The sequence below is a fragment of the Cyprinodon tularosa genome, unplaced genomic scaffold, assembly GCF_016077235.1.
Source record: "Cyprinodon tularosa strain WSP-4 unplaced genomic scaffold, ASM1607723v1 ctg258, whole genome shotgun sequence".
Taxonomy (NCBI): domain Eukaryota; kingdom Metazoa; phylum Chordata; class Actinopteri; order Cyprinodontiformes; family Cyprinodontidae; genus Cyprinodon; species Cyprinodon tularosa.
Window position 1 is genome coordinate 453980 of NW_024038957.1, and position 23630 is coordinate 477609.

At 38.4% G+C, this 23630-nt stretch overlaps 2 protein-coding genes across 5 annotated transcripts in view; both read left to right on the forward strand.

Moving 5' to 3' along the window:
- LOC119785776 (sodium- and chloride-dependent GABA transporter 2-like) overlaps positions 1-15039 on the forward strand; it is a 35177-nt gene extending 20138 nt beyond the window's left edge. The window contains exons 8-15 of the mRNA XM_038288565.1: positions 1411-1514; positions 2251-2375; positions 5777-5889; positions 5996-6133; positions 6340-6442; positions 6537-6637; positions 6831-7001; positions 13361-15039. Of these exons, the coding sequence (XP_038144493.1) occupies positions 1411-1514; positions 2251-2375; positions 5777-5889; positions 5996-6133; positions 6340-6442; positions 6537-6637; positions 6831-7001; positions 13361-13525 (1020 nt within the window). The 3' untranslated portion in view covers positions 13526-15039. The remainder of the gene's footprint in view (positions 1-1410; positions 1515-2250; positions 2376-5776; positions 5890-5995; positions 6134-6339; positions 6443-6536; positions 6638-6830; positions 7002-13360) is intronic.
- A 3307-nt stretch (positions 15040-18346) lies between these two features.
- The window catches only part of mon2 (MON2 homolog, regulator of endosome-to-Golgi trafficking), a 97283-nt gene continuing 91999 nt past the window's right edge, over positions 18347-23630 (forward strand). For 2 of the 4 annotated variants that reach the window (XM_038288556.1, XM_038288560.1), the window contains exon 1: positions 18347-18846. In XM_038288556.1, coding sequence (XP_038144484.1) covers positions 18739-18846 — 108 coding nt within the window. In that variant the 5' untranslated portion in view covers positions 18347-18738. The remainder of the gene's footprint in view (positions 18847-23630) is intronic. The other 2 variants (XM_038288559.1, XM_038288557.1) reach the window with 1 other exon arrangement.

Here is a 23630-nt window from a genome sequence, read left to right on the forward strand (position 1 = left end):
AGTATAAATACGGGCTGGGCCAGTCAGTCACTTCAGTATCAGGTGGGCTTAAGAGGAATTTTTCGCACCATTACATCTGCAAAGAGATGTCCTAGTTTACATTTACATAGGGGGCGCACCAGGTGTTAGTGATGGGGCCCCTAAGAGGTTGTGGGCCCTTAAGCAACTGCCGTCTCTGCTTACCCATATTTACGCCAGTGCAAGAAACATTTAGTCTCAGTAAGTAACATCAAACCATGTTAGAAACTAGTGTCATAGTCTGGCAAGGTCATCCTCATGATCTTAAAATAAATCTAAAAGATTAATGTTTTTTTTTTTTTTTATCTCATTGGGCAATCTCTTCCATAGATTTGACGAAGAGGTAAAAGTGTTTTGTATTTTTCTTGAAATTAAAATCTGTTAAGGAACACGAAAGGAAACATGGAAACTTCTATTAAAAAAGGAAACCACATGTAAATACTAATTATTTAATTGGTCAAAAACAAACTAACAAACAAACAAATCTAGAGAACAAAGGTACAAAGGCTTCATCTCTATAACTACTACTACTATTACCACTTCTACATGGTAAAATAAGAGTTTTTTTTCCACTTGAAACCTAATGTTTAATGATCAAAAAAGTTGTTATCATGATTTAATCAGCCTCTAAGGAGGATGTGGGCTTACCTTATAAAATTCATTTTGTTTTGCTTTAATCTAAGAAGATAGAGAAAATAGGACACATAAGAACTACAAGGGCCCCTCAGCTTTATGCACCAGAACCACCAGCGATAGAACTGGACAGCTAGCAGGTTTTTGATCGGATAAGCTGTTAATTGTCACAAAGCTCAGTGCACTTTAGTGCCTAAACTGTTTAAAATTACCTACTATAACAGAGCTGATGGAGATCATGAGGGATTTGGTCATAGATGATTTCAAGCTTTCTATGTCACGCCATGAATGTCTGGAGAGGTGTTCAGGAACATATTTGAGCTTTACACTTTCTGAGGGTCATAAAAACATCTTTTGATTACAGTATGTTTCATGTGGGAAGGACCTGCAGTGTGTTTTAAAAATCTTTTATTTGTTGTTGTTTGGTAATGGAGCACTTCTGTGAGAGCCGAGGGAGGGAGAGCGACCCCATGGTGGCATGGTTCTCTGACAATATAGTGTTGCTTAAGCTGTGCAGGAAGCAAAATGCGCGATATTCTATTACCTATATAAGAGCAACAGGTTTCAACTGGTTACAGCTCTTTGAAAAGCGAGATGATTGATAGGATCTTCACAGATCATCCATCTAAAGGCTTTCAAAGTCCAGCTGGGAAATTTTAGCCCTGTAATAGCTTGGTAGACCTTAAGCACACATCTTTAGAAATATAAAGTATACTCTTAATTGTTTTGAGTTTGTTTGCTTTTATTCTTTATGCTAAGGTCTGGATGGATGCTGGGACTCAGATTTTTTTCTCATATGCCATCTGCCTCGGCTGCCTTACCGCCTTAGGCAGTTACAACAAATACAACAACAACTGCTACAGGTAAGGCTTCAGAAAGCTTGTAGTTTTTACAAGAACTCAGTCTGATCTATAGAGGGTATTAGGGTTGAGTGATTTTTTATGAACAATATTGAAATTGCGATTTTTTTTCCATATTTATGTCCTGCATTTACAAGCATTTACATCACTGCAAAAATGATCTCAAAATGAGTAAAAATGTCTTAAATTATTTACCCTCAATTTGAGCAGGTAAATAAGATGATTTGCCAATGGAATGAGTATTTTTACTCTTAAAATAAGGTATCTAGATAAAATGCACTTGAAATAAGACAATGCAATTGTTTTTTTCTTATTTTAAGTGGAAATTGTCTTGTTCCATTGGCAAAGTGTCTCACTTAAATCCTTAATTCAAGAAAAAATGCACTTATTTTAAGAAGAAATTACTTATTTAGATTTAATTTTTTTGCAGTGATGCTTAGCTCCAGTGCTCCTCTGTTTTAATGGCTTTAAATGCTCTCTTGTCGTATGATAAAAGTTGCTTATTTCTAGCGTTACATGCATGGATTTGCAAGTTTCTTGTATTTCTTTCTTCCCTTCTGTGTGGCGGCAAATTTCAGACTCTCACTTGTGACCAAAAATGAAATGCCTCTGTGATTTTCAAATTGAATGCAACTTGCATTGAATTAATCGTCCCAAACTAGTCTAAACTTATTCCAAATTATTCAGTGAATGCATTTCCTAATTATTGCAATATATTTGTTTTCTGTTCCTTATCCAGGGACTGCCTGTGTCTATGTTTCCTGAACAGCGGCACAAGTTTTCTTGCCGGCTTTGCCATCTTCTCTATTTTGGGTTTCATGTCCTTCGAGCAAAACGTTCCTATCTCAGAAGTGGCTGAATCTGGTTTGTATTTCTCTCATTCCTCTAAAGCAAAAGAAAGATGTGACAGAAGAAAATATCCAAAAACAAATGTGAATGTGTGTTGGTTTAATTAGACCTCTGATTTATTTGAGCATTTATATAGAGAGCTAAACCTTCTGAAAGGAACCTCAGCAGGAAGCATATTTTCACAATGGATTAAACAAAGGAAAAGTGATGAAATATGTCTCTATCTGTAAAAGTATTCATACCCCACTAGATGTTTTTTAATTTATTTATTGTATAACCAGAGAAGCAAACAAATTTCAATAGATTTTAGGAGCTGAAAAAGGGAGGCATATTTGTATTCACCTTGCCCAACTGAGCCTCCGAATAAAAATTCTTAAAAGTCACTTGAATAATTAACAAAGCCCATTTCTTTGTTATTTAATCTTAGTATAAATACAGCTGTTCTCAAATGTCTTAGAGAACATTACAGAAGGGATACAGTTGTTAGAAAAGGAACCAAGCAAAATGGTGAATAGTGCTCTACAAATCGGGCCTTTATTGGAATGTCTTGTTCGCATTTTGCCAAAAGCCATTAAGAAAGAAGAGAGCAAACATTTGGAAGAAGGAGCTCTGCTCTAATAAATCCACAAGTATAGTACAGTGGTATGTTGGAAAATCAAATCAATAAATCAAGCAATGAACAAACTGAAAACACCATCCTCACAATAAATCATGGGTCTGCAGCATGACTCTGTGGGCTGTTCTTTGTTTTTCCTGGGATTGAGAGGGAAGTGAAGAGAGTTAATTGATTTAAAAAAAAAAAAAGGAATGGAGCTATGTCCAGGAAAATACTGAAAAAAAAAAAAAAACTGGTAACAGCAGAAGACTTGAGACAGAAGCTGAGGTTCACCATCCAGCAGGACAAAACTCCCAAACACATAGCAGGAGATGTTACTGAATGTTTACAATACCACTAAATAATGAATTAGAATGGCCTAAACCAGGGGTCTGCAACCTGTGGCTCCAGAGTAACATGTGGCTCTTTAGACCCTCTTAAATACCAGTCTTAGAACCTTTTTTTGGTTTTTATAAAGAATATCTAAATTAAATTTTCACAACAGTTTGACATTAAAAGCACCAGAAATATGTTTTGTAGAGCTATTTTTCTTTTAATTAGCTAGAAAGTATGTGTTTTATGATTAGCATACCATATAGAAGAAAAAGCATGCTTCATGTAAAAAAATCGTTTTCTGTTTTTTATTGTCTTGAGCTAATAAAGCTGATCAAATGTTCGTTGTTTAAGATGGCAGCGGATTTGCTATAGCAGATATTTAACCAAAGTAATAGGGTTTTTTTTTTTATATATATTAAAAAGTCTTATTTTGCAGCTATAAATGACTTTTACTTTGCCGGACTCAGGGCAAAATGTCTCCTTGGATATGAAAGTTTGCAGATCCAGGGCCTAAACCAATGCTCCTCCAGCATTTTCTGTTGCATTCCAACAGAGAATGCTAAAAACAACTTATTTTATTGTTTTGTCTCATAATGCCCCAAATCCATCAGCTTGAAGATTACCAACATTTTTTCCTTTTTATAACACTTACATACACATTAAAAAAAATAAGTACTAGTTCCAACAGCTGGATTTTTTTTTTTTATAACTAATTTTTTTTTTAAGCTGTATCATATTAACAACTGTATACAGGATTTTTTTTAGCTTCCCTGTGATCAAAACTAAACATGAAACAACACCGAGCACAGCTACACACCAAACAGCAGGTGGTGCTGTTGTTCTTTTCAGCAGGATTTGTCTCAAACGTCTCCATTTCACCTGTAACCTCTTCTGAACAAATAAGCCTGGTTATGCATTCAAAGGGAAACAGTCCCTGCTATGGGAATACAGATCTAAACCTAGTTGAGAATCACTAGCAAGAAAACTGCTTAATTCACAGAAAACGTCCTTCCAGTCTCATGGAGTTTAAGCCCTGTGCAAAGCTTGTAGAGACATACCCAAAAAAGATGTAGACTTCACTGAAATAAAAATATGGGTCTGCCCAGTTTGTCCCACTGTAAAAGTAAATACCAACACACCCAATACTTTTCAGGAAGCAATTTCTTCCCACTTAAAAAATATTCACCACTATGTGTTTCTCTTTCACGCACAATGTCAAACAAATACTTTAAGGTTTGTGGTGGAAATATGAAAACATGTACCCAGTGCTTGTCAGTAAAGTTCTTACAGGGTCCATAAACAATTAAATAAACTTGTACTGTCTTCTTCTCTTCTCTTGCATCAAAGAGGCTTAAATATTGTATTTGTGTCACAGCTCCTCTATTAGCCAACCCGTCATGCACAGATCGGATGCCAGACAGTTGGGTTTTAAGAAAAAGAAAGATTACTGTTAGTGATGCACGATATTGGGATTTTGGCCGATATCCGATATGCCAATATTTTAAACCTCATGTAGCCGATAACCGATATCGATACCGATGTTAAAGCTGGACAAAAATAAGTAGTCATTGAAAATAGCAGTTTTGTTATCCATTTCTGACACTTTGAAAAATAATATACTCAAATATATTTTCATATGCTGATATCAAATAGATTTTTAAAAACGCGGTATCGATCTATTTTACTTTCAAAATCTCGTGAAATTTCATCGTTCTGTTACAAACTCTTGTGATATTTTGCAAATTCTTGTGAGATTTTGTTAGTAAAATAGATCGATACCGCGTCAATATATCAACATATAAAAATATGGCAAAATTTTGTGAATTTTCGGGGGATTTCGCAGCATAACAATGACATATAGCAATATTTCATTAGTAAAAGAGATTGATATGGTGTTTTTAAATGGCAATATATCAGTATATGAAGATATTGGGATATTTTAATGTATCAATATTTTTTCCCTCGTCATTAGAAGTTTTTAAGTCTGTAAAAAAGAAGTTTTTGAGGAAGAAGAAGAAGTAGTATTTTATTTTTTAGACTTTAGAAACTCAGAAGCTGATCAAATATCGGGTCAAATATCGGTGGGGTGGCCCATGTCCGATATTCAGTTTTAAGACCGATACAGGCCGATACCGATAGGGGGCCGATTATATCGTGCATCCCTAATTACTGTAATGAATGGTAGAGAAAAACAAATACTCTGGTTAGCCTCCCCTCTGGTTCACCAACAGCTGTAATGCAATAAAAAGTCCAGTAATCCCTCGGATACCCAACTCCAACACTACAAAGAAGATAGCCAGACCGGAGCACTCACCACAGCTGGGGGTCGAACAGATTCTGTGGAATTGTCAGCAGTTCCCCAGTATTTATAGGCACCAAAAACCACTCATCACAAATAACTATAAAACATATTTTAGTAGAATTTAATCTACATCTTCTAAAACCCGTTACATTTTTAAAGGATGTCTGTCTGTCTGTTTTCCAGGTCCAGGTTTGGCCTTCATAGCGTATCCTCGCGCTGTGACCATGATGCCTGTTTCTCCTCTCTGGGCCTGCTGTTTCTTTGTTATGATCGTCTTCCTGGGATTGGACAGTCAGGTATAATCACCAGCACTAACGCATGTGCAAAGCGTTTTTGACTCATGCTTAGTTATGTTGAGATTGATAGAAAATAAATAATCTCCTTACCTCTTTGCCGTGTTAGTTTGTTTGTGTGGAGAGCTTGGTGACAGCCATGGTGGATATGTATCCCTCCGTCTTCCGCCGGAAAAACCGCAGGGAGCTCTTCATCCTTGCATTAGCTGTGGTGTCCTTCCTCCTGGGACTCATTATGCTGACAGAGGTTTGTCTCTGCAAACACACAAAAAGCAAGTGACAAAGTCAAAGAACATGGTTAGAAAGATTAAACTGTAGAAATGAATTATTTGTTTAGTCATGTTGAGCAACATTCACTCTGCATCTGTTCTAATAAATAAAAGCAATAAAAATGAATGTGATTGGATTGTTCTGTTATAGCAGTTTGCATGAGCTTTTTTTTCGTGCCTTTAGGGAGGCATGTACGTCTTCCAGCTCTTCGACTACTATGCAGCCAGTGGGATGTGTCTTCTTTTCGTGGCTGTTTTTGAGACTGTTGCCATTGCCTGGGTTTATGGTGAGTCAATGCACACCGCTTCCACAGCTCTTAACTTTAAATCAGTAAAACACCACTCCAAAGCACTGACATCAGTGAAATTGTTTTAACCCAGGTGCTGATCGTTTCTACAACAACATAGAGGATATGATCGGCTACCGACCCGGCCCTGTTATTAAGTTCTGCTGGCTCTACTTCACTCCAGCCACATGCTTCGTAAGTTTGATGTTTATTTTCAATGTTCCAAATTGTTCTTTGGAAACAGAAGCAGCCCCTTTAAGGCAACATTAAAACTGCAGTTTAATATGGAAGGTTACTTTATCAGCTATAGTGACTCATACATTTAAGCCATGCAAGTAGAACAACTAAAATAAGATTGTTTTTTCATTATTTTTATTTTTTTGCACAGGGAACCTTTGCCTTTTCATTGATTAAGTACTCACCTCTAAAGTACAACAATGAATATGTGTACCCATTGTGGGGGGATGCGATTGGCTGGGTCCTGGCTCTGTCCTCCATGCTTTGCATCCCTGCTTGGGCAGCAGGAAAACTCTACTACACTTCAGGAACGCTTAGAGAAGTAAGTTTTATGTCGCTTCTAAGCATCAGAAACTATTGTTTGCCCACTTGAGTTCTCAAAGGAAAAGTGTAGTATTATTTTTTTATTTTCCCTTTAGTATGAACGGACGCCTTCCTGCAGTGAACAAACCCAAACCAAACATACTTATTTGCATTCAAGAATTACATCTACAGCCATAGAGTGTCCTAAGTCTCAGAGTTATGCTGTTATCATCTATACATATAACCTGTTGCGTCCACAAGGTTTTAGAAGCAATTTACAACTGCAATGATCAAGGTTAGTTCTGGTAATTATCTGGTTTAAGTGAAATCTTTCAGTACTAGTCAAATGGTAAGTGGTAAAAGTATATTTATTGGAAATGTTACAGCCCAAGGTGTCATGATTTTATCTAAAGGTCTGACCCAAAAACGCAGATGAAACCAATTCAGAGAGACACTGGTGAAAAGTTTAACAGGTTTATTAATGAGTTAAGGCTTGGTGCAGAGTTGCTCAGAACTCAGCTCGACCGGAACTGGAAGGTAAAGGGAAGACAAACGATTAGTTCAGGCTCAGTGGGAAATTTCATTCGCGGATATGGAGAAGAGGATCTGGTGCTTGACTCACATTTCCAGAGAAGTCGTAGGATCTTTGACTCCAATCTGTGTGCTGTTTTCCAGTGTAATTCTGATTCGGTGGAGGGCGGAACGGGGTTTACCCAGAACTCTGATGGTTGTTGGTGAACGGAGAAACTGGCTGCCACTCAGATTTCCTGCGGTACTTGAACGGGTAGTAATGGAGATGATTCCCTTGCTCAGAGAGTTAAATCAACGTCCTCTTCAAGGAAGAAGGATCCAAACCTCCTGTTTGAATCCCCAGCTCGGTTTGAGGCTCAGTTGATTCCTTCAGGGAGAGAAGGTCCGAAAAGATCCAGTTTACAGGAAGGCTTCCTGCCGAGAGGCAAAGACATAAAACAAAGTTAAAACTCAGGTAGACAACAACTCAGTCTTACTCTGCAAAAACTCAGCTTGGCTAGAGCACCCAAAACTGGCAAACACTCTGGCATCGAGGTAGTGGCAATCAGTAGCTTAAGAGCACTCCGCTAACGAGGTAACCATCATCAGGTGTGTAAGGAGGCGGACCAGAACCAGGCGCCTCCTGCTGGTGGAAGGGAGAACAACACAAAAAGACAAACACACAGACTGGCGTCCTGACACAAGGCCTTTCCTCCCGATCTTTATCATCCCTGTTTTAGGGCTTGTAATTGATGCTGATTAGAAGTGGAGGCAGCTGGCCAGGCATCTCAGGATGACATCAGATCCAGCTTAAGATGCAGCATTCTTTCCAACTAATCTAGCAAATTATTTCTGTCTCTTTGCCACCTTCTCCTCTTTCTCCATCTCCTCTCCAACCAGTTATGATTTTTTGTTAAATAAGTCCCGTTTAAAGTCACGCTGTGCGTTGCTTCCCTTTATTTGTTATGGTTCAAAAACCAAACCATAATCAACTGGGGGCTTGTCTGGCATCTATCACAACTGTTTCTATGGCGAATTGATTTGAGATTAAAAAAAGAAAAATCCAATTCTTTGAGGTTTGTCGAAAGTTTTTTTTATATATAACATTTCAAAACGCCATTAGAGTCGAACTGAAACCACCGAAGACACCTCTGGTTAAATTTATGAACATCTTTTACCATAGCTGCAGGAAATTAGGCAAATTAGATTGCCATCATTGAACCACATTTTTATTTACTGTTCTGCACACTTGTCACTTTGGCACAGTTTAAAGAAAAGTTCCAAGACTGATTAATACAGCACAAGACAAATCAAATGTATTTGAGAAGCACATTTCAGTAGCAATATAATTCAGAGCATTTTAACTGAAATAAAAAGCATTAGTAAAACTTAAAGAAAAGTACATTTCAGTGGAATAAGGCCATTAAATTATCAATAAACATAAATACACCCACCGGCCACTTTATTAGGTCCAACTGCTCGTTAACACTTAATTTCTAAGGGCTGGTCTGAGTATTTCAGAAACTGCTGATCTGCTGGGATTTTCACGCACAACCATCTCCAGGGTTTACAGAAAATGGTCCGAAAAAGAAAAAACATCCAGTGAGCGGCAGTTCTGTGGGCGGAAATGCCTTGTTGATGCCAGAGGTCGGAGGACAATGGCCAGACTGGTTCGAGCTGATAGAAGGGCAACAGTGACTCAAATAACCACCCGTTACAACCAAGGTGGGCAGAAGAGCATCTCTGAACGCACAGTATGTCGAACTTTGAGGCAGATGGGCTACAGCAGCAGAAGACCACACCGGGTGCCACTCCTTTCAGCTAAGAACAGGAAACTGAGGCTACAATTTGCACAAGCTCATCGAAATTGGACAATAGAAGATTGGAAAAACGTTGCCTGGTCTGATGATTCTCGATTTCTGCTGCGACATTCGGATGGTAGGGTCAGAATTTGGCGTCTACAACATGAAAGCATGGATCCATCCTGCCTTGTATCAACGGTTCAGGCTGGTGGTGGTGGTGTCTTGGTGTGGGGAATATTTTCTTGGCACTCTTTGGGCCCCTTGGTACCAATTGAGCATCGTTGCAACGCCACAACCTACTTGAGTATTGTTGCTGACCATGTCCATCCCTTTATGACCACAATGTACCCAACTTCTGATGGCTACTTTCAGCAGGGTAATGCGCCATGTCATAAAGCTGGAATCATCTCAGACTGGGTTTTAACTTAGCTTTTAATCTCAGTTTGTAGCACTTTAGGGGTTTTGGCAATATTAGAAATAAACACTGCTTCTCCATTTTTGATTCTGGCTCTGGGTATGCGGAGTAGATTTGTTGGCAAATTTGTTGCAGCCCTGGTAGAGTTGAGTTCAGATCCCCAACCTGTCGAACATGGCCATGACTTTCAGGAATACCTGAGAAGAAAGCTTCTTTTGCATTTGTAAGTAATATCTCCAGTCTCCCTTTATAGATGTTTAACTAATTTGCATTCAGTATATTGAAAATCCCCCTTTTCACTTCTCGCTGGCAGGACCCAGCATTTTTTCTTTCCAAAACAACGATTCCTTTAATTTGAGCAGTTGAATTAATGTATGAAATTTTAAAATGGCGGTTTTTTACCAGTCATCTGCAGAGTTAAGGGTAGATTATAATTCTGCAACCGCACACAAATGTCGATTGAGTCTGGTCGCAAACCAGTATTGCTGCTATGCTTCTGCACTGTAGGTCTAGAATTTCTAGGGACGAACAGCAGTTTCCCACCAAAGTGCAAGGGGGAGCCTATTCGAGAACTTCGGCAGACGGTGACGATAACTTTGGCGGCGCTGGCGGGAATGTTTATCTTCCAAAACAACAATGGCTTGTCTACAAGATATCAGGGTCACAGAGATGGATCTAGATTTGCTAGACATTGAAGAGGAACAAATTCTGTTAATAAAATCGTTAAAAAGACCGATTAACCTTTCGACATAGTTGTCCATTGTAGTTGTTCCTCGGTTTTGACACTGAATAGAGAAGGACGACCACACGGAGAGCCGAAAAGGCGTACCAATGACCAATCACAGCTGCTTTTTGTCTGCCCCGTTCCGCTTAAGGTCTGCGGGGGTTTGCGACCGTCCGACGCTTAGTCAGGATTTTTTTGAGGTGCACAACAGACAGATTTGATGGTTGCAGAGGCTATGCGTCAGAAGCATAAATTGGCCTTTAAAGGGCAAAGTGGAGGTAGAAGAGTAAATCCAATTAAATGTTTCAATAACACTGACCTTAACGATGTCTTCACATATACTGTGTCTTTGACAGTTTTTTTTTTATAAAACAAAAATGATTAGATAAGGGAAAATCTGATAAAGACTGTTTAGATCCACAGTAATGATCAAGTCCAAAATATGTCTGTGTTTGTGTTCTTATAAAAGGGAACCTGGCCAAATAAAAGTGCAGATTTTCATTGTAGGTCTTATTCTGCATATGACAAAGCCTTTGGTCATGAGATTGTCACAGCTCAGAACAGAGGACACAGTATTCTGACAAGACAGACAGTTGAATAATACAAAAAGCCTTTATTAAAACAAAGAGCTGCTGATCTGCAGTAGGCTAGGGCATCCGAGGCAGGAAACTGCAGAAAGGAAACACAGGTTAGTGACCACTTAAATCTAACGGAGGACGTTTATGAATGTGTCACTAATCTGGTTTACAAGATCAGTCCATTTCCCGAGACACACACACACACACACACACACACATACACTGTACCAGAGACTGCACCTTACCTGCACTACCTCAGCCTGGAATAAACTATTGCTGCTGTTTTATTGCTTTTATTGCTTTTATTGTATTGTCTATACTTTATATTTATCTTATCACTGTTACCTGTCATGTCCCGCACTTTATGTCAGTTTTTAAATGTCAGTTTTGTATATTTCTTGTATATTTGTATATTTCTAGAGAGTAGCCGTAATTTCATTTCCCTTGTATGTCTTGTACATATGAAGAAAGTGACAATAAAAGCTGACTTGACTTGATGAGGAAGGAAGTGAATGAGGTAGGATCCAGCTGATAGGCTGCCAACAAGTTACACGGTGATACACTTTGAGCAGTGTCCCAGATGCTGCAGGCCCAGAGGACATGCAGGAGTCCGAAGCCAGGTCAGGCAAACAGATCAGAACAAGACCAAGCAGGCTCAGAGATCCAGGAGTCCAAAGACAGATCAGGCAAAGCAGTTAGACAGGAACAGGCAGGCTCAGAGGTCCATGAGTCCGAAGCCAGGTCAGGCAAATGGATCAGAACAAGAACAAGCAGACCCACCTCCAGATTCCGCATCCTCCGTCACCGCTCCACCCTGCTCACATACATCGTGTGGAGTAATTGCCAGTTATGTTAATCAATTAGAACTGTTCCACATCGACTGCTACTCCTCCGCACATCACTCTCCACGTACGTGTTATCCATCCTTAACTGTCATAATACAGAGCCAAGTTATTTTTTGCTCCACTCTGGTCTGTTGGAAGCCAGTCAGGACAAGATCTGCAATTGCAATCTCACCAAATAGGGAAAAAAATGTCGATCTAGTTAATCAAATTAAAATATGGTAATGACTGATCGGTAACTAGAAATGAGAGCATAATTCCGTTTAATTAAATTATTGGATGCAAACTATTGATACTTCAACATACCAGGAAGCAGATTACTCATCTCGATCAATATATTTATTATATACTTAAGTTTCAGCAAATCCATTCAAAACAACTTTCAAGAGCGCATCTCACAACTTAAAAAGAAACGTCTTATTGAAGGCATGGATAAACAGATGATGAGTTCTGAAGTTGAGAGTGTATGTGTAATGTTTGTATGATCCTAATTATCCCCATTACAAAGACCTGTGAAAATAAAATGTTTAGGAAGAAACATGGCTGATTCATTCTGATGGTCAGTATTCTTCACCCTATGTCACACTAGATTAAGCATTCATTACTGCATGTTTTCCTCCTAAGAATTAAATAATATATTGCATGCTCTCCTCAAGCTTCATGGAAATCGGAGGGGAGCAAGATGGGAGGAACCATGGAGGCTATAGGCTTTGCTTTGCTCAGGCGGTCTGGAACAGAGTGGGGCAGAGCGGACCGGTTTTGGAGGATGTGGGATTTCAGGGTCAGTGGTTGAGAGGCAGAACAGTTCAGGATCAGGAAATCAGAAACACCAAGGAACTGTAAGCACTCTCACCACTGGCCAGAGAGAAGAAGAAAAATCTGACCCTGATGACTGGATGCAAGCACATTAAGAAGAGGCAGGAGCAGGTGGATCAGAGGAGCAGTGATGAGAAACGGAGGAGAGTTAGACAGGTGAACGGCTTAATTATTAACGCTCCTAACTTGAAGTGGACTTTCTAGTTTCCAAGGATACCAACCATGAGGTGCAGAGCAAGAACATATCTATGTCTTGAAGCCTTTTTCCTGAAAAATACACCCTGCTTGATAGACTTCAAATCAACAGCATCTTATGTATTTAATGTGCTGGAAAACAATTTTTAGGTTGTTTGTTTTTTTTTTTTTGAAACATTAGGGGTTAAGAAGGGAGAATTTTTTTCTTTTTAACTACTTTTACACAAGGCAAAAATAGGTTTTTGAGAGTAAAGAATTTTTGTTTTGGATAATCATGTTTTGAGATGAATGTAAATAAAATAAAAAAAAACATCTTTACAAAGGAAGGGTTTGTATTTGGTTTGCTTTTCATACCTTAATTACACATGAATAAATGCCAGGATTTTTTTAAACCAAGCTTTAACAATTTCCAATTTCATTTTAAGACTTATTTTTTGTTTGGCATATTTTCTTGTTTTCATTCTGTTCTTGTGGATTTTCATATCACCCATTCCAGCGCCTTGTTCTCCTGACCACTCCTTCCCCTGACCTACCAACCAGGAAGCAGGAACAAGGGAGGCCGATGAGCATCTTGGCTGCAGAAGGGGACACTCTCCACCAGAAAGCTCCACCCAACAAGGACGGATATTTCCCCGTCCGTGAAAAGGAGTCTCATTGCTGAGAGCGGAATTCTCTCCCCTCCTCTCTCCCTCTCTGCCTTACCTCAGGTGCAGACTCTTAGAGACCTCTTACTGCACCTCCTGTTTCTGGAACTTCCTCCCTTGCCCAATGCCTCGAAACAAAAATGTTCTCCATCCTTTTTGGGAGGGCATGTCGACATTTCATTTGCCAATGGCAGAGTAATGTGTATATTTGAAAACCACTATAGGTTCTCGGTGGCAAAGGAATTTGCTTTCTAAGGAAGCCTTTTCACCTGTTATGGACATCTGTAATGTTCAGTTAGTCTGACAAGGTTTCAGTAACTTTGTTATTTTTAACGGCATCATCTGCAGCAGATGGAGCACAAGAAGTGCCCTGACTCGCTGCGCCATGAAAGCTAACCTAAAGAAAGCTGCTGACTGTTAAACTCATTTTTTTGTTAACCAGTGCAGCATATGCCTTCATTCTGGTTACAGTTTATTAACGACTGCTGTCATATCAAGGGTTCCTTCAATATCTTGAAAGTTCTAGAAAGTTCTAATTGTTTAAAGTTGCTTGGGAGAAAAACAATTTTTTATTGATGTTTGATTAAATGGCTGTTTCTTTTTTCTCTTATCATTTTCTTTACATAACAAGCCAATTTCTATACCATTAAAGGGAATTTTGTATGATTTTGTAGTCAAATAATATCCTGTTTGAGCTCTGATTTTAAAGAATACTAGTTAACTTTCAGTTCTAAGAAACTATTCTTTTGGATTCTTTTAATCTCTTGCCTAAAACCATCCAATACAATATTTAAAAAATAATACTGCTTCATTAATGAAGTCCAAAATTACCACATTTAATATGTTGGATCATTAAATATATATTCATATATGTGATTATTCAAATGAATGAGAACATTTGAGCAATTAGACAGTATTTACTTTAATGTTTAAATTATTAATGAAAAACATAAACCGACAATTACATTTATAATCAGTTAATTAAAATATTTATTTTCTATACTCTAAAGGTGTAATATCTTGAATTGTCTGTTTTATTTGTTTAATCTGCTTAGCTAACCAATCAAAATTTGAGGGTGGGGCTAAGCATTCTAAGCCGAAGTATACTAATAGGTGCTGCTTAAAAAACTGCTGGTAAGGAATTTAGCTTAAAGGACTCTTTAGATAAGCTGTTTGTTTTTATTTTTCATTGTAATACATCGGGATTAGGATTCAAGTTTTCACATGTTTTAGTGATTTCTGCAGAGTTGTATGGATGTTTTTTACTTATCTTTTACGTTTGCTATTTACACTGTTTTAGTTAAGCATTGGTTACCTTAAATCTAATACACTTTTTCTTTATTGCATGAGAATGCTGAGGTCTGGAAAGAGACTGTAGAGTTGGGGAAGCAGGTCAGAAAGTTTCATCCCCAAAAGAATGTTTTGCTTGTCTTTTCTTCCTGATGCACAAGAGAAACCTCAGCCTTGGTTTGTTAAGATGCAGGGATGAATGCACAATATTTGATTAGCATAAAGAACATTTTTAGATAAACCCCTTTTTATGTCTGATTTATTACCACCTTATTTGTAAAAAAAACATTTCAGTTTGTGCAATGTTATTCCTTTGCCTTACCTGATTTTGTATAACTACTTTGGTAAATAAAATAAAATAAAATACAAATAAATAAAATGACCTGATAATATAGTTATGATTTCCTTGTTGTAAACATACCTGTAGAATATTAACAGATATTAATTGATTGTATATATTATATATTAATTAACAGATATTAACAAAAAACACGTACCACTTTAAAACTGTTCTATTTAAACACCTACTAAACAAAGTACCTACTATTTCAAACTGCAAAGACAAACAATGGATTCGACATCCGGCCTACAGTCTGCATGTTCTACCATGAATGTGTAGTCTGGTTTCCTACTATATTGATATATTGATTGGTGTCTATAAATTGCCCTTAAGTGTATGGGTGTGTGGATAAAAAAAAAAAAAATAATATTTATATATATATATATATAATTTTTTTTATGAAAGCTGAAAATAAAAAAAAAACTGAATAAAACATAGAAATTTAAATTTAATTTAAATAGAGGTGTGTGTTTTTAATTAATTCCCCCCCCCAAAAAAGCTGGAATGATCACATATACTTTTTAAATAATTTAGCATTATGGAAATTATGTAGATATAACTATATTTAGCTTAGAATATACATAACATTTAGCTTGTTTAATTTTATATTGCCATTGCTACTGTTTAACATGAAAAAAAAAATAAAAAATTTAAATGTTGATGAATTATGATTAATGTCAAATAAGACCAACAACAAACCAGTAGTCAGTCCATAATAAGTTAGACCGAACACTGCATTTGATAGGTAATGTTTCTGATTAAAATCTATTTATGTTAGGGAAAAAAATGAATGCAATCTGTAATTTCAGTGCTATACATGCATATAAGAGACACTAAACAAAACAATTCAACCACTTTTGGAATTTAGTTAATTATATTTAGTTACTTTAACACAATTTTTACTTTAACGCTTTAATTTTGTAGTAAACTTTCTCTAATTATTTATATTAATAAATAATCAATGGATGCATGTATTTGTTTTTAATATAATTTAGATAACCAGATTTTTAAATGTGTATAGATAAACATCCACATTCATTTATTTAATTAAAAATGTTAGAAATTAAAGGAATAGTACACCCAAAACATGATTAGCCTTCATTTTCTACTCACCCCCATGCTGAACAACACTCTGGAGTACTTTTTTGATATCTCAAATGCAACTGGAGATCTGGGAGGCTTCTTGCTCTGCTGACATTCAAATAGTGGAGGTCTATGGCGCCCGAGGCAGAAAGGTCCATAAAAGTCCACAAAAAACGTGTCAATATTTCTCCATACTGCTCGTCCAATGTATTCCAAGTGTCCTGAGTGGGTAGCGTCCAGAATTTACTCGAAACTAAGTCATTTAGAATGTTTTTAGAGCATAAACAGTAGTGTATAGGATTTCCTGAAAGCGCGCAACCTCAGACATTTTTCTTTCGTTGTTTCTTTCTTTGCACAGGTAAACAGCACATTTCTTCTTCTACGCTTGCATTATCGGCAGAGCAGACGCTGAATGCGCACTTTCATCTGGTTTGGTGTGCCGGCTTCCGTAGCGTCATGAACGCGCTGGCGCGCGCTTTCAGGAAATCCTATACACTACTGTTTATGCTCTAAAAACATTCTAAATGACTTCGTTTCGAGTAAATTCTGGATGCTACCCACTCAGGACACTTGGAATACATTGGACGAGCAGTATGGAGGAATATTGACACGTTTTTTGTGGACTTTTATGGACCTTTCTGTCTCGGGCACCATAGACCTCCATTATTTGAATGTCAGCAGACAGCAAGAAGCCTCCCAGATCTCCAGATGCATTTGAGATATCAAAAAAGTACTCCAGAGTGTTGTTCAGCATGGGGGTGAGTAGAAAATGAAGGCTAATCATGTTTTGGGTGTACTATTCCTTTAAATACATTATTTTTAAAATATGCAAATTATATATATTGACACCAGGTTAAAAATTCTTTATCTTTTTTCTTTTTGTGTTTATATATATCTACGGAAGAGGATTAGGGCCAATGAAAAAATAAAAAAAGTGATTTTTATTATTATTTCAGTTTAAAGCTACAGTGTGTAATAATTACAGGGATATACAGTCAGAAATGTAATATATTATACATAACTATGTTATTTTATCATCATCTACGAGCTCAGCCTCTTAACCTTAATATTTACGTTGCCTTAGAATTCGTTATTTATAATTACATAGGAGCGGGTCTCGCAGCCATGGAGGCAGACATCTTTGCGCTACGGCAGCGCAGAGCCAACAAACTAGCGATTGCGAGATCGCCCATTATGCTCGAAAGTAACTACGGCAAGTTGAGAGAGATGAACTGAGACGGTACTGAACACACAGACTAATGAAATACTATCTGTAAAATTATCTATGTAAACAAACCTCATCACTTAAGAAGGTAGGTGATGCGGACGTCGTGGAAGACATTTTGTCCCGTAACGCTCGCCGTACTGTTGGGGGGGAGAAGCGGTGGGGGGGAGATGTTCATGTTGCTGCAGTCTGCAGTCTGACCGCTAGATGTCGCTAAAAGTTACACACTGTAGCTTTAATATAGGAAAAAAGTCAGAATTCTGACTTTAATCTCAGAATTCTGACTTTAATCTCAGAACTTTGGACGTTAATGTAGATGGGCACCAGAAAGGAAGAGATGTGGAGCACTCAGCTGCACTGTCAAAGATGTGAGTTGTTGGGAGGGCCAGTGACACATTGGTGGAAAATGACGGAATTAGGTGACTTTTTACATGTCTGAGGAGTCCCTGGTCATGGTGTTTCATTATTGGAGGAGCAGAAGGTAATTAAAACAAAAGAGCCAATTTAGTCTCTAAAACAGACACGACTTGATGCTACCATGTTTGTTAGCTGTCAGAATTCAGTCAGAATTATTAGATTAAAGTCAGAATAGTGAGAAAAAAAATTATAATGAGAAAAAAGTAAGATTTCTGTAAAAAAAAAAAAAAAAAAGTCTAAATTCTGAGTTTAAAGTCAGAATTCTTACTTTTTTCTCATATTTTACTGAATAAAATTGAAAAATCATTTAACTTTTTTTATGTTTTCAGTGGCCCTAATCCCCTTCTGAGGCATTTGTTCAATTCTTGGTTTTGGACCGAGGCTTCTCACGCATCTATTTTTTATTTTTCTGTCCAGCAGGCGTCGCTGTAGGAATATTTCTAGGATCATTACTGTTTACGGAAGTCTGAGTGACGTGTCACTGTTCACCAAAGCATTGTGGGAAGGAAAGCAGAGCTGGCACGGCCGCCGATGGCAGATAGATACATTTAGTCAATATATATTCGACTTGCATTTTACGTGTGAGAAAGGAAACAGGCGCAGTGAAGGCGGCTCCTGGTCGTAGCTGCTGTTAGCGGGTTCTTCAGAGGGGGGCCCTATGCCGGTGTCATCGGTGCTGTCCTGTTCACGGGGCGCCCGAAGCGGAGGAGTCGGGTTCGGTGTCAATGGACCGCGGCGTTTTTAGTTTCTTACCTAAAGGGAGCTACTAATAAAGCAGCTACGGCTCATATCTTCGCGGTAAAGGGGTGGGGGGCGACTGCGCTCGTAAACCTCTAGTGTTCTCTTTAGGTTTTGTGTCAAAGACGCCGTCAAAGATGTCGACCAGTAGTCCCGAAGCGGTGAAGAAATTGGTGGAGAACATGCAGACGGACTTGCGCTCTCTCTCCATGGAGTGTAAGAAGAAATTCCCTCCTGTCAAAGAGGTAATTCCTGTTTTTCCCTGAAGCTGCCCCCACACTAAATATGGCAAACTTTATCTCATTCAATTTCTCTATGGAAAAATCGAGGCTTTTGCTTCAATGTTGTTTTGTTTCCTCAACAACCGTTGGGCCCTGTTGCGTTTTCTGCAGACACAGACTCCTCTTTCTTTAGGATAACTACACCTATCAGTTGTTTTGTTTGTTTATATAATTTTATTTTAGTATTTAATTTCTCTTAGCCAAGAAGAGCGCTTTATAATTAGTTTTCTTTTCCCCATCGGTTTGTGTTTTTCATGTTTGTAAGGTGAGCATTTAGTGTAAGCCAGACGCTGATCAATCCTCCAAAGTGATGTAAAACTCAATAATTCAAATAGAAGGAAATGAAAATGTATTGTCATTCGGACATCATTATGTATTGATTAATAATAATAATCATACTGATGGGACCTGTCCACTAATTCCCCTAATGGAAACGCAGCAAATATGTTTATTAAATATTTGGATATGAAGTTAAAACGTGTTTGAATTTGACCATAATGCTGCTTAGAACAAAGCCAACCTTCTTTTCCAAGGAGTTTTTGTTTTGGGGTTTTTTTCCCCCAAGGACTTTATGCTAGTTTTCTGTTTCATAAAAGTTTTTTTTTTTAGAGAAGGAATTTTCTATGGCTAACATTTCTTGTATGTGGATTTTTTTCCACATACAATTACAATTGCAGCCATTCAAAGTGGCCCTTCCCAGTCAAACGCCAGCTGAATGGTAGCCCGCTCCCCAACAGCTCCCAGCGAAATCCCCTCCATCTTCCAGTCACTGGAGTCACCGCCTCTTGCATATTTTTCTACTCTGACTCCCCCCTTTCACTGAATTACAGGGTCTGATCAAAAGATGAGGCAAATATTGATGTTTAAAAGGGAATTGTAGGTGATGTCTGCTACTGTAGATGTCCTAGCTTACTGCAAACATGCTGAAATAAGACCATCGTAACACCAGTAAATACAAAAAGTACTTTTTTAAATGAGGGTTTTCTGTACTGAGGGAAAACAGCAATTTAGGACAAATTGGCTGTGTGAACCTAAGGGACAACCGATTCTATAGATTGACAACAAATAATTCCCTTTTCTGCAGAGGAAATTTGGTCTACTCCTTTTTTGGCAGAAATAAATTCATTTAGTCACATTATGACACTATCTGCAAAACCTTCAGGTTTCTGACTTTGACCGGGTCACTCCAAAACATTATTATTTGGACTGCAGTTGTTGCTGTGCTTTGGATCCTTCCTGCTGCATATTAATGGTCAGATTTTCTCCTTGAGGATTTTCTGATCAGGATGGCTGAATTCACTCATGATTCGGCCTTTCGTTGCATTTCTCCTGGTCAACCAGACCCAGACCTTCCTACTGCAACCACTATATTCCAGAGTTCTTCTGATGTTCTTTTTTTCTAAATTCTGGCTTGGATTTTGGCCTGCTGTAATGGGACGCACAGCTTTGATAGTGTTTCACTTATTTTTTGTGAGTCTTTGGATGTTGTATCTGGTTCTGTGTTTAACCTCCTGCTCGCTTCAACAGCTTTATACCCCATTTACACTACACCCTTGAAAAACCTATCCATGCCGAGACCGGTCCGAGCTTGGATCAGTTAACCAGGCCGAGCTCGGCTCTGACGACCATTTACACATCACGCTATCTCAGTTCCTCAACTCCTCGCCTCCTAGTGACGATCTGCGGTATTACTGCCAGTATTGAAGGAGGAAATCAAGCAGTTGGTGGCAGTAATGCACCAAAAGTTGTTTGCCAACCGCCATAAAACACAAGAAGAAAAAGACAAAGAAGGAGGGAATCAAGCAAATCAAAATGGCGGCGCCGTCACATTCAGAAAGTTATGCTTGATTATTATTGCTGTACTTCGGTGTTCTTACTTAAAATGCCATTATTTAAAATGTTGCTTGAGAAGATTTCGATTGTTGTTTACAGTTTATTTTCTTCTTTTTTGTGTGTTGGCAATTAACATCCGGAGGGGCATTACCACCAACTACTGGAATGGAGTGTGAATCGCGATGTGCAGCCAGACAGAGATGACGCGTTCTGCTCATGCGCTCTTGTTATCAGAGAACCGAGCCAGGGAAAAACCGAGCCGAGCCCACCTCTGGAACTGGTCTGCCGTTATCTCGGTCCGGTTGGGTCTAGCTCGGTTCAGTTCAGTTTGCTTTCCATTTACACACGATAAGTTATCTCAGTTACTGAGCTCTGACCGGTCTCGGCACGGTTTTTCAAGGGTAGTGTAAATTGTGTAATAGTTTGCTTTTTGGTTCCTAGCAAATGTTTTTGCGATTTGTGGATAGAGGGTATTTTAGGTGCTCCAAAGTTATTATTTTTTCAGCAACAGGAAAGGTTGTAGATTAGGGTGATGCATAGATTTGTGTTCACACAGATATTAACAGACATTTCTCTGGGGAAAGATGCTTCCCTGAGCCACACACCTCTGGTTTTTCTGAGATTAAGAGACCATGCTTCCAAGCTAAAAAGTAACAGTGTGGTTGGATTTATAAAAGTACTTCTCCCGTTTTATGATGAGGATGCTGGCAGCTCCCAAAACAAAGAACCTTCCCAGCAAAAAAAGAAACATGAAAGCCGGAACAGTTTGGGATGGCTGAATGACACCTAAAGATGACAGCCTTGTCCCTCATAGAGTGTCATTACCGCTCTCTGGGCATGTCATGTTTATGACATCCCCTTCAAATAAAGTATTGTTGTCATTTTTGTCACTTTTTTAATAGGAAGTGAATTGCCTCTGCTTATTATACAGTTGTAGTAACTGTTGTTGTGAACGTAGCATGAAAGCAATAGGTTGGCAGAGAGTGGACCCACCAGAGCCTGAGAGCTGGGTGACAAATCTACAGGATGGGCTCACTTTGGGTTTGTTCATCTTCTGTCTGAATTTACCTTGTTATATCTTCAAAATTCACCAGACTTTTTTCATTTGAGACCATGATTTGTATTTCATTTTTGCATTTTCTCATGGTGGATCATGGTCTTAAGATTCTTCTCTGAGTGAATATTGGAGATGGTGAAGTGTCTTTGTATCGGTCTGGTCCAATAAATTATTTTATTTATTTGATCAAACACCTGAACTGAGCGTTAATTTTCTTTCTTTTTTCGGTCTTAATGAGAGCAGTGGGCTTTAGGCTGCCCTGCAAGGCTTTAAACCTGGGTTTGAATGGAGACAATGCCATTCTAAAGCACATATCAAGGAACTCATTCTGAGCCTGGATCCATATTTATTTTTGATTCTGTTCATGGAGGAGAATCCTGCTTCACAGCAGCAGGTTGAGCCAAAAATCCTCCAAATATTCAGGGTCATCTTTGAGCACCATTTCACTTTTCTTTCACCACAGTTCTTCCAGCAGTCCACACTTTCTCTGCTCTCTTCTTCTCATCATCTTCTCCTTCTTTCCCATCGCCCAGCTTGCCACAGGTTTGCCTGCTGTGTCTAAAAGTAGCAGCAGCAGCAACCCAGACTGACAGCAGCTCATTGGCTAAATGGCATCATGTGTAGCCTGGTCTTTACCATATTAACAAGAGAAACGCCGAAAGTGAAATTAGACACCGTCGTCAGACAACATGCAGTAATTTATAAATGTTTTAAATCAGGTTGGGTCTGAATTAGCCAGCAGGTTGGTCCAGATCCAGACCGTGGTCCGCTAATCTGTGACCCCTGCTTTAGATCATGCAATAAATACTATAAAAGCATAAGTATAGCAAACACCGAAACTCCAAATTACTGCAATTTACAAATCCAAAGGCGAAACAATGAGTTGAAAGAAGTAAGGTGGTATTTGCTTTTTATTATTAGAGAAGGAGAAAAGCAATTTCGTTCTAAAAGCTCAATTGATAAAGACCCAGGTGTGTTCTGGTTGCACATGAACAAATGAGATTGTGCTACAGATCAGGTAGTGATGCTGCTCTTTCTTTGTGGCAGCAAACCCTCTTAAAGCGCATTACTATCAGTTTAAGGGCTGGAGTGAGAAAGTCCTATTCTCGTTAAATAAAATGTGATTGGCGTTTTAATTAAAAAGTTATTAAAATAAGAAGCTGAAAAACAACAACAATCAGGGCAATAAAAAAGGAAATAATAAAGGGCGATTCAAGAATCACCAATGAAAAGTCAAGAAAAGGCAGAATTAGCATCTGCCCTGACTAGCAAACTTTTTTTTTTTTTTTTTTCTGACGAGCAACTCTGAGGCGGGAGTTTTCTGTTCACATCACGTCACGTCTAAAAATGCATAGCTTTTAAATTAAAAGGCCAATTTATTGTCGGTAAGGTTTCTCACAGGCACACTCAATAGAGTTAGACAAGCGCACCCTTTCCGAGGCTGTCGTTCTATTGGCTGGAAAGATTGCTAGGCGACGATCCGATCCAACCTGAGAGCAAAAAAAATCCGCAAGCAGAGCATAGGGGTTTGCGAGCGTAACTGAGACCCGAGCAGAGCGCGGTTTGTGCACGAAGAGAAGGAGGCAAGCGAGAGGAGAAAATATCTGTGCAAGAAGAAGAGAAAATATTTGAGAAAGAGCGCATGTTTTGAGTGTGAGCATTATAAGTTTTGAGTGCAAGAAGATGAAATTCTTTTCTCAAATTGAAATTATGTGCTCTTGCATTATGGCAGGATAATTCTCCCATACAGGACTGAGTTTCTCTGCATTTAGAAGCAGGGCTGGAAGTTTCTTCCGGATGTCGTTTTTTTACCAGGAATGTTCCATGTTTTTTTTTTTTTTTTTTTCTACAGCTGGAA